General features: G+C 38.0%; 1 protein-coding gene across 2 annotated transcripts in view; it reads right to left on the reverse strand.

The window, feature by feature from the left end:
• Window positions 1-12,241, reverse strand: part of AP3M1 (adaptor related protein complex 3 subunit mu 1) — a 22,325-nt gene that overhangs the window by 7,552 nt on the left and 2,532 nt on the right. Inside the window, exons 1-4 of one of the 2 annotated variants that reach the window (XM_072424133.1) lie at window positions 7,865-7,983; window positions 4,660-4,935; window positions 3,484-3,655; window positions 2,313-2,450 (exon numbers count right to left, since the gene is read on the reverse strand). In XM_072424133.1, coding sequence (XP_072280234.1) covers window positions 2,313-2,450; window positions 3,484-3,655; window positions 4,660-4,932 — 583 coding nt within the window. In that variant the 5' untranslated portion in view covers window positions 4,933-4,935; window positions 7,865-7,983. Of the gene's footprint in view, window positions 1-2,312; window positions 2,451-3,483; window positions 3,656-4,659; window positions 4,936-7,864; window positions 7,984-12,241 lie in introns of those variants that run through there. The other variant, XM_072424132.1, reaches the window with a different exon arrangement.

A 12,241-nucleotide genomic window follows, 5' to 3' on the forward strand; every position in this document is an offset into this window, starting at 1 on the left:
GGAGTTATGCCATCATGGCATCACGTTCAGTGGCGCCATGGTGGCATAACCCCGCCCACTCTCATCGGCCTGTCCCGTCAAATTTTATTTTAGATTGTGGCCCGACAAAAAATTTTTCCCACCACTGAGCTAGTTTAGTCTCCAGCATCAGATTTCCTGAATTATAAATGCATTGAATATTGCTAGTGCATGTAGGCAAATCTGCAACAAAATGTGCCTGCATTTATTAGGGTTATACAATTACAGCCCTTATCTGTCCAAGTACTACAAAGATAATGATTGCATGTTAACTCTGTCAAGGTCACAGAACAAAAATGTTACATTTAGAAATTTTCACCCTATTTGTATACAATTCAACAAAAACTTGTGTAAAAGAACACACACAGGTAAGTAAACTGTCACTTTTCTTGATTAAGATGGTCTGTATACTAAAACCAAGTTAATGTGAGCCAACTTTCATGGACATTTATCTGTTTTCTTCTTTTCACCTAGCAGGTAACATTTGTTTAAATGATCATACTCAGCAGATCATATAGTCTGTCCAATAACCACTCACTGGGGTAAGTGTAAAAATTGGTACATAGAATAAACAAACAAAACAATGTTATTGCAGATTGATGGCTTTTTTTCCAGTTTAGCTTGTCAATAAACCTGAAACCTGTTTGTCCCTAATAGGTTACTTGTGTTACCGACAACCATAATACACTGTGTGCCCATATGTGCCCCCTATCCCTGTAACACTCACAAATAAACAAAAACATTCCACTATTATTTTCTACTACCGTATAGATCAAAACATCACCATTTAACCTTCACACCATCATTCATTTAGATTAATAGTTAACAAACTGACCCAATAAACCAACTGAACTAATAAAAATGTTGATTGTTGCTGATGTATTAGTATATCATCCAGATAGAATATAAGAAAAGCTAAAAAAAAAAAAGTACAATTTTATTTAAAATCTTGAACAGACTTCTAAAATCTTGATGAGACTGATCCCAAAATATAGATACCCTGACCATTTAGATATGAGTGAATGGGAATAATGATGACTTTTGTGACAGACTTAGCAGCACTGCCAATGCTGACTATTTTGAAGTTTCAGAGAATCAAAACATAGTAGTTAGTAAATCTTAATAGTGGTGAACTGGAGTGTGTTTGTTCTGTCATTTTGATAGACATTTTTCCCCTGGCCCTAAATGTATTATTCCTAAGCTAGGCCAAAGGTTGGTTATAGCTGACCTAAAGTTGGTGCAGTCATCAATAGAAGAACAAATGTCACTGCTGCATGTGAAATATGGAGCTTGTTTAGAGATTTTGGTGTTTTACCTTGACAGGTTTTTATGGTTACTGCTTGGCTTAAAATCCACTTTAAACCATGCCAACTCATCACTCCTTACAATAAATCTGGTAAAATGACCATTCTCTCCTTTCTAGCCTCCAATGACACCCCACTTACTCCTTCTCATTGTACGCCTGTTCTAACCCAAGTATGCAAATCCCCTCCCTTTAGCTCTGAAACATACCCTTCTAACGGTGTATAAGCTGCATAAAGTACATTAAAAGGACATTGTGGAGTAGGAGAGTGCAGACAAGGGTAACTAAACTAATAAAAGGAACGGAGGAGCTCAGCTATGAAGAGAGATTAGCTGAAATGAATCTTATCTCTCTTGAGAAGAGACGTTTATGGGGGGATATGATCACCTTGTATAAATATATAAGTGGTTCCTATAGAGAACTCTCTACAAATAACAAGGAGGGCACTCCTTGCGTCTGCTAAATACACTCCTCCCTCATTAGGGGCGAGGACTGATCCAGATCTGTTTTGGGATCAAGCAATCTCTGTGCGACTCCCCACAGCTGGCACTTTGCCAGCTATTCAGTCACTCACACCACAGCACCGATTCTTATAGAACAAGCATCTGCACATTTGACAGCTGGTGGCAGTGAGTCGTACTGCTCACTGCCACCCCTCTTCATTACTTATTGTGCTGCTACCAAGAGACACTACATGTAAATGAGCAGTGGTTTCTCTGCATTAAGAAGTGATAAATGTACTGCAACCTCGCTGCCAGTGTGAACTGACTAACTGAAGCCTAACTGAAGAGGTTCACAGCTTTAAGTCAACTGCAACGATTTCAAATCAGCTCAAATGGACCAACACCATTGTCACCAAGTGTACACACCATAAGTTAAACCAACCCCCCCCCCCAGCCCAAACCTCCTACGTGATTTATGGTCAAATACACTGCTGTTACCAGATTTAGTTTCACTGATCCCCAAATGCATAAAAAGCCTTTTTTTTTACCAGATTTGTCTATGATTGCATCTACTTCTTCAATGATATCAAAATAGGCCTCGTTGTTGGTATACTTGACTCCAGCCCTTCTCCATGGGATGTTGGACAGTTGTCCAGTGGGCAGTGTTTCTCCCATATTGCTGCTTCCTGTGAAACAGGAAACAAAGGATACTGTATAATAGCTGATCTTGGGATTAAAAAGGATTATAGCAAAGAAAACATCAATAAACCACTAACTTTCAAATTCTTTAATACACAACCACTAAGTATTTTTTAATCCTCAACTCTGCTCCCTGGTTAAAACATTACTTGATAAAGATCATTAAAGAAAATATAAAACTACTCATCATATGTTCTAATTTTTGGATGCAATATGAAGGCAGTCACTGGGCAAACCTCGGAAATATAAGGAAACAGAATTAAGCAGAAGGGGATTCCTATTCCTAGGGTCCTGTTAGAAGGCCCTGTATAGTTATCTTAGGCCAGGCAGAATGGTGGAAGCCAAGGTAAAATGCAGTATTTTTCACTTTTTTTTCATGCTCTTTAATAATAATTATCATCTATTTAATATACCAACTGAAAATACATGATTGCCTCTTAGATGAAGTACAAGGAATGTAATAAAATTAGGGACATCACTATCCACTTTTCATGGCTAGGGTTGATACTTACAAATATGAGTGCTTCATTCACAGATTTTTATAATAAAGATCATTAACTATAAATTGCACATACACAGTCAAGTGGAAAAGAAGCATTTCTCTGACTGTTTTATAAGAACACTGAGCACACTCGGTAACGACATCACTTTGTGCCACGTAGAGCTCAGCGTCACAGCAAACAGCATTCTGCTTTGTCACAGTTTACCTTTAACCTTTCCACACACAAAGTGTTCCAGCTCACAGCTATTATCTACAGATTATGTGAGCAATCGGCTGAACAGAGGTCATACAGCTACATTTAAGGAAAGCTTTAGTCTTGTAGTATTGTCTCTGACTGTACATGTACCAGAACATTTTTCTAATGATTACTATATCATATTTCCATCACTATAACTATCACTTTAACTATATATAAGACAAAGAAGGCATACAACAACAGAACGGCAAATACTTCCTATTGATATAAATAAAGCCTAGAAGAGCTATTTCTGTAATAAGACATGTAGGTGTGTACAGACCTGTGAGGGAGTTCACAACAGATCTCAGGATTGTTGGAGGTTTGATGAGCTCCTTTAAGATATTGGATTCTGTTGCCAAAGGAAATCCATTATCCAACATTTCTTCCAGCAGTTCGTACACAATGACGACATTATCTTTCAGGCAGGTCTCTGTGCACTCCCCAAAATAATCCTGGCAGACATTTATTGAAACATGATAAGTGCACCTGACCGACATCATGAGAATAAACAATGACAGGACATCACAAACTGTGCTCACACTGTACTCAAATGAACAGATTTAGCTGGGGTGTGAATTGTAAAGGTTGTAGGCCTGAGATATGTGCTTTGTGCAAGGCCTCCATTAAGTTTTGCTTTACTTTAACTAAATAAAATGGCCAGATGCAATTTTAATGTCACGGTATTTGGCTTTTCCTTATCAAACCTAAAATTTTAGTGCACACAAAAAGAATGTACAACTGTTGAATAAAAATATACCAACTTAAAAATACCCCAAAATTTTCATAGGCAGCCCTTATTTTTTTACATTTATTTTTAGACTAAACCCACCAAGTTATGTTTAGAAAGACATAAGGGGTTGAATATTTTTTTGTACTTAATCCTCTGCTCACAAAGCGATGCATGTGAACATGGAAGTGCTAAGAGCAGAGCTCTTCCAGGATCACTGCAAAGGGAAGGCTTTGGGTTTGAGAATATTTTACTCCCTGTCGGCCGCCCTTTTTTGATTCTGGGCAGTGAGCACAGATCCAAGAAGACACAGTTAGGATGGCCTGCAGGGTGCACAGAGGGAAAAATGTCATACTCAAAGACTTCTTCATGCAGTGATCCTGGAAGGGCTCTGCATTTAGCATTTCATCCAGGAGGAGCACCAAGGCCCAGAAGTACGGGTAGTAGCCATCACTTCCACTGCACATAGGAGTGATTGAGCAGTTGTAAAGCTGCTCAAATCACGGCTACAAAATAACCTGCTTGATTACATTTAAAAAAAAGTTTAATTCAACCCCCTCAAAGCCATGATGGCACATCGACAGCAAAAGAGAAAAATCTCCATAAAAACATGCACTAAGTCACAGGCAAAAAAACTAGGAACCTGTTCCCCTTTTAAAAGTGTGCACTATAAAAATTGAAAGAAAACCAATTTTACTGTGGAATTAGGATAGAAGTGTAGAGAATTACCTGGAACGTATCTGCGACTCGATGCAGAAACTCGATAACAAAAAGTGGAGTCACCTCACTCTGAACGACGGCCACAAAAAACAGTTTTTCTCGATATATGCTGATAAGGTAATGATGAGGGGTGGAAATGACTGGAGGAACATTCTCAACATCCGCTGCCTTCTCCTGAGCCTCAAAGAAATAGTCACACACAGAACGACTCACTACGCTTTTCCAGTGTTTCTCTAAGAAGATGTCACCAGAACCATTTATGAGAAAGAGGCTGTGGATCATCTTCTGCATAAAGAACAAGAGAAGTAAAAGTAAGGTATGAGGATACTTTAAAGAATGCATCACAAAATTGTTTAATGTAGAATCTAGTTTTGTGTTAACATTATAAGTAAGACATGTATACTTTTGTAATGCTGTACTAGGTGAACAGGTAAATACACTGTAAAAAAATATATATATTCTCTATCTAAACTGTTTTTACTTTGCAGTGGATCTCTAGTTTTGTCCAACCAGTCCTAGATTTTCAGAGCTCTACTAAACAGCACAGCCAGATTAGCGACCTAACATTTCCCTTCTGCATTTGGAGTAATGCAGCCTGGTTACCTTTCACACAGCAGCAGCAGGTGAATGAGGTCATTCCTCTGCATTCCCCACCTATCTGCATGATCAGTTTATGCAGCATACCTAACTGGCACCTAGAGCTGCTCCTTCTTCTACCAGTCGGAGTTCTTCTATATAAAGGATTTACAAACAGCCAATACCAGATCATATTCTGGTACTTTCATAGGCTACCTACACATGATTGATATCTGATCATGAAAGATCGTTTCCAACGACAAATTACTGAAAGATGAATGAATGAGATCTGTACATACAGTGTCATTCTGTTCTATAGAGAGGGGAGAACGAACGAGTGGCAACCCATTGCGCTCTCCTCCTTTCACTTCCATTAAGGTCGTTCTTCTTTTGTCGTTCATGGATCCGCCAGGATGGATCTATGAATGACGTCAGACGGTCTCTGTCCACGTTAGATTCTCGTCCGAGATGAGCCCTGCCGGCCCTCAAACCCCCTGCAATTGTCTTCATTACTAAAAGTCATTTTTTTGTAAACAAGGAGAACTGACTACTTGTTTCGGCTTTCCATGCAGGCACGGTTGTAGTTAATACACCACTGCTCCCTGATCCACAAAATTACTTAGCAATCTGGGAATATAAGGACCCTTCTCTGGGAAATAGGAGCATTCCCAGACACATCCATCACAGCCTAATAATACTCACTGCCATAAAGAAAGCCTGACATAAAAAGTCCAAAATAAAAAGTTTTGCCAACTACCAAAAATAAGAAAGCGTGAAGAAACAGAAAGAAGCACATAATTCAAGAAACTTTATAACATTTCCCAGAACTCTTAGAAAACTCAGAAAAATTTTCAGTGTTCTCCCCAGCCCCTTTTAGATGGGCGCACCACCCGGAACTTTTCAGTAACCACCCGGCTGTTTTTGGGAAGTTACTGATGAGTTGGGTAACGATACAGGGGCTGCCACCCACCTACAAATTCATCCCACCCAGCTTAAGAAAATTTCTGGGTTCAATACTGATTTTAGTTAACATGACTATAAGGTCTATTTATAAAGCAGTGAATCTGGGGGAGAAACAATTATTGCTAATAAAATGCATGGACTTGGAAGATCAGGAACGTCAGATATAGACCACTAAATGTTATATACTGGATTGCACAAGCTTGCTTGTTGAAGTCATTCATTGCTTGGAATTGCTCGTAAATAGATAATCCAAAACAGTTATCCCTTATTAGGTGGTTTGTATTGCCTATTAGTTTCCTTAATCCTACCAGGTCTTAATTGCTATGATTTACTCAAGAGCTCTAAAAATTGCAAAAGTGTTTTTTTTTTTTTTTTATCTTAAAGCCAACTTAGCAGATAAAGTAGCACCTAGGGTTGGAAGAAGGATATCACCAACAGAGATTCCCAGGTATATATGACACTAATGAGCAAAAGCTGAAGCTTTACATATCCTTTAATTACTCAGCTATCCAGATGAATTGATGAAAAAAAAAGCTATCCAGATTTTGCTGACACTTATGGGACATCAGGTGAGCCTATCAGAGGCTCTGAGCCCAGCCTAGAAGACTGGGAGGTGATGATTTTTCAAGGAAAAAAATGTCTTATCAGTTTGTGAACCTTTGAGCTAGTCCTGATAAGTCCTACTATAGTTGGTGTACAATAATGATTACCATACAAGTGCAAGCATAGTAAGGACCAAAAATCTATATGTATCCACATAACTCAACCAAGGCTTCTAAATACAACGCTACATTGTGTCCCCGAATAATAATAGGGAAAGGATTCTATTCAAAAGCGCTGAAATCAATTCTATTTTAATAGGCACAGAGGGAAACTTGAGATCAGCTCCAGGAGAATCAGACATGTCTTATATTTAGGAACATATTGTTTATAATTAGACACATGTTGCTCGGGGGAAGAGAAATCGCTTTTAGATTCAGATTCTGTTGCATTTACGCCTAGCACAATTACAGAAAAGATATCTGCTATCTGGAATGCTGGAGACTAATGTTAGATACCAGCTTTTGAGATATTATTAAACAAAAAGACAAAGAAAACAATTTTTTTTTATTTTTATAAACTGCTTAGCACAAGCCACTAAATTGTAAGTATGGAACAACTACAAACTACAATTGCAAGGAAATCTGATCAAAATCTATTCAAACTCCAACACACCCAGTCAAAATAAAGGGAAACTGCTGGATATTTTCAATGTTTACTGCTTAATTATAAATGCTTACTCCAAGTAACTTGGATCTGACTGTTCCATTCTTGCATAGCTGTTTTCATATACCATTTAACCTGCTGCATGCAACTTTTTCCTCTAGTCCTATACATATATCCTATTTTTATGATTATTTATAAACAGTATTTATATGGCATCAACATATTACACAGTGCTGTACATTAAGTGGAAAGGACCCTACCCCAAATAGCTTACAATTAATCTATCAGCACTGTACTGTACGGGTATTATATTTTGGGTAAGGGACATGGGCTGTGGGCATTTTCTAAGTCTTGGCTTCCTAAAACTCAACTTTGGCATCAAAAAAAAATGTTTATATACATTCCTAATAGCCTCAGAGGACATAAATACACTATGAGCATCAAATGCCTTTTCAAACCCAGTTAATACCTTGTTAAAGCACAGAAGCCTCCATTACCGTGCAGCACATAACCTGTGCAGAAAGCAAAGCTGCAGAAGGGACCCAATAGGCTATACTACAGGCTATGTGCGGGGAAAAGAACTGGAGGGGCAGATACAAGACCAGTCATCCAGCACAAGAAAATAAAGCAGCAGTGTCTGGACTTCATTACAGGAAGCTCCTGCACAGAAGGAAACTTTCATGCTAGTCATTGTAATGATCTAGAATACACAAAGCACACAAGATTAAAGTAATAAAATACATGCTTCTTGGATTTAAACAGTATTAGCTTATTTTAGAGTTTAGATTGATTGATGTAGGCATTAAAGTTTGTCTTGGGTTGTCGGTCATGTAGCATGTTTCACAGACGTCATCATCATTGTTACTTCCCCCACTTCCTAGATTGTAAGCTCTTCGGGACAGGGTCCTCTCCTCCTCCTGTGTCACTGTGTGTGTCTGTCTGTCATTTGCAACCCCTTATTTAATGACGTAATTATTTGTTGCGTAATATGTTGGCACTATTCAAATCTTTTATAATAATAATCATTATCTTCATCACCAAGAACACTTTGTATGACAATGGTGCTGGTAATGCGTTTACTAAGGAAGTTGATACAAGTTGTCTCAGGAAGCCTTAGATGAAATCTGCATGCTATTCTCTGCTAATTGTTCATCATCTCTAGGACTCTTGCCATGAGACTGCAATAATTCCTCAAAATCACCCTGCTGTCCTGCTTCCCAGGCCAGTCTGACAATGTTTTGGATGACTGGTTTTTCTTGAACTTCCTCCAAGTTGCTGTTTCTGCCCATAGTTTTTCCACATTCCATTCAAGCACTTTGGAGTTCCTTTATTCTAGGCTGCTCTGATATTATCTATTGAGCTCATAATGATGTTGCCTATCTTTATTATCTGTCTTTTGTGAGTTTACTAAACATGTGTAGTTAGTTATAAGCACTGAAATTCCAAGATGAAGTGCTTATACAAATATAGAGATTTGAAAGATGGGCTGGTTCATTATCAGGAATACATTTTGCTGGAGGGTCAGGGTTGTGTTCTTGAGATGGGCCCATGTCTTTCTTTTTGATTCTTCATGGGCAGTGTCCTCCCTTTGTATCTTTCTGTCATTTGCAACCCCTATTTAATGTAAAGCGCTGCGTAATATGTTTGTACATAATGTGTTTGTACATGTTTCTATATAAATCCTGTTTAATAATAATAATTCTTGAATCGCTTGTACAGTTGATTTTATAACAACATAGAATGGTGTCCAAGAATGATACACAAGAATCAGCATTATTCTAAAACATCTCATTTATAAAGATTTAGGCCAAATTTAAAGAAAAGGTTGCCCAGCTTTTAGATTTGCAGCAAGTTCCACCAAATAAAACCAATCCATGCTAGCTATAAATATTTCTCTTTTTCACCTTTAAAATTTGTGATGATCATGCTACTGGCACTTTCTATTATTATCAGTTGCTTTGAGGCACAACGCATTGCATTTGATCAGTCTAACAGTGTGATCCACCAATATTCTGAACCTTCTAATTTATTTGTTGCTAACAAATCTTTTAAGTAATCATAGAAATACATTAGCAAGCTTCAGTGTAAACACACCTAAAAGGGGACTATCCATTGGAATGGAGAGTTCATTTATATGGGCCAGGGCCTCTCCCCAAGTCACCTAATTTATGTAAGTGAAAAAAAAGGTACTTTAAAGTTAAATCACACTTGCTTTGGCCCAAGACACCTAGGCATGGATGTCCCCATTTAAAAGGATGGGCAGTGACATCACTTCCAGAAGTGTAAAGGGCACAGATAAATCAAGTAAGATTATAATTCTATTATTTTTTTAGTTTTTTTTTGTTTACCTATCTATAAGGTGATTTGGGAAGGTGGCCTGGTCAGCCAATGCTGATTTTATTTTAGCAGAAGGGCCACTTTTAAAAGACCATGTTATTTTATAAAAAATAAATAAATAAAAAAAAAGCTGATAGTAGTTACAATATATATCAGCACTATCTTCCCTTAATCTACTTTTGGCCTTTTTGCAAAGTGTTGGCAGTGAGGGATACATTCTTAGAATTCAACACTTAGCTTGCATCTCCCCACTGCTCGCTCCATCACTAGTGTGTACCAAAAGACACATGTATGTGCTGCAGAGTAAAGGGGGTAATGATCACAAATTTAACCTAATCCAAGAAATATGGACATCTAGAGCTAAACATCCATTTTATTTTACTATTAGAACACCCACAGATAGGAACAATAAAGCAGTTCCTACCCATCTTATTCACGTTATTACATCAAGGTACATTAGGCTGTGCATATTCTGAGCATGCCTTTGCTGGGGGAATGAGTGAACTCGTATGTGCATGTCTGGGAGCTATGTCATTCAGCCCTGGCCCGTCAATATGAGCAAAGATCCCAAACTCAACAGAGGACAGGGTGAAGATATAGGCACAGCCACACGAGTAAGGACAGACTAGTTTTGTTCATTTTTAGTTGCTAAATTGACTGAGAAATCTGACACTTTGGATCTTTATTAAAGCTCTCCAAGGCTGGAAAGGATAAACTTTCATCAGTGAAGCTACGTGATCCAGCAAACCTGTAATGGATTTTTTAAAAGTCATTTGCTATTTGTTTGCAAATGTTTTCAATCCTGGACCAGACACATTTCAGATTTGCTGGATCAGCCAGCTTCACCAATGAAAATGTACCCTCTCCAGTCTTGGAATGCTTTAATAAATCAGACCCATTATACAGAACAGTGGTCTCCAACCGATTCAGTCCGATTCAGACCACTAAAATTACCGGCTCATGACCGCGCATGTGCGGGGATCCGGGTGTCAATCAAAGAGGGAGGAACCTCCCACGTAGTGATGTCATCATGACATTACCCCACCCACTCTCCCATCGCAGATCTGAGCCTGTGATTGGAGAGTGGGCGGGTTGTGTCCAGGCCAGAGCCACAGACCACCAAAATTGGGTTGGCGACCGCTAATATAGTACACAAAATGTTTACAGCACAGATAGCATTGGAAAATATAAACACACAAAAAAAAATCACATAGTACCAATGACAATTGGCAAGTCAGATGAAACACTGTTCTCTGACACTTCTATTTCTAATGAATGGGTGGTAAAGGAGGGAAGTTTGCGGCACAATTAAGGGACAATCTCTTTAGCCCTGTACAGATTTAAGATGACTGTCACTGGAAAGTCTTTCATGATCATTTCCAGGGACAGATGAACAAATGAGTTCTGTACACACATTGCTGTTCTGTTTTATGGAGAGCGGATGAGGAGCAAGTGGCACCCCACTGTACTCTCCTCTATAGGCCCTTCTCATTAGGTCATTCATCAATCTGCCAGGGTGGACAGCCTCTACACAATTAGGAAAAACACTGATTGTTTTCTATATATGAGACCTGCAGAAAAGTACAGCAGTCGCCCCCACTCATTTATTAGTCTTTTAGGACGGACTGATGAATGAGATCAGGAGACAGATTTACATATGCTAGATGTTCCAAAGATGATTCAGAACATTTTGTCTCGGACAATAATCATCTGACACGTGTAGATAGTCTTAAAGCGGTTGTCTAACCTATTTAATTACTCTTGTCATAATGGAGCACCATGTGCGTAACTGTAAGTTTAATCCCTTTTCCATTGTCATTCTTCTCTCTATATCTTCTCTTCTATTGATATACTCATAGCTCTTGGCTATACATTGTACAAAGGTATATATCTTCCTGAAACCATATTCCAACCTTTATGGAAAACTTTTGTATATCATGTACCATGTCATGTATCATGTCCATAAAGGTTGTTATATATATATATATATATATATATATATATATATATACACACCTAAATTAACAATATTGCAATAACAATAATAATGTCTTTCACAATCATGTATGTATAACTGAACAATAAAAATCATGTTAGTAACAATCATTTATCATTTTTATATTAGATAGAATATATTGTCCAATAAATTACAATGTAATGATATATACCATCCCTCTTTTTAGTAATACTGATCAAGTCTCTATCTCCCCTGAAGAAGCCAAACTGGGCGAAAGGCGTTGGGAAGGAGACTGTATCAAATTGACTTTGCTTTTCTATGTAACAAACCCACAAGTCTCATTAAATGACTTGAACAATCAACTAGCCTAAGTACAGTGTAGTATAAGCTTACCCAATTTACTTTTATGAATAATATACAAACTCAATGTTAAGTTTTATTTCAGAATAAATCTTATCTTCTAAAGATTAGTGCCTGCCCTAACCGAACTATTCAACCTCTCCCTTTCTACTGGTAAATACCCCTCAGCTTTTAAACATGCCATAATTCTCC

The sequence above is a fragment of the Pyxicephalus adspersus genome, chromosome 10 (assembly GCF_032062135.1).
Source record: "Pyxicephalus adspersus chromosome 10, UCB_Pads_2.0, whole genome shotgun sequence".
NCBI classification, from domain to species: Eukaryota; Metazoa; Chordata; class Amphibia; order Anura; family Pyxicephalidae; genus Pyxicephalus; species Pyxicephalus adspersus.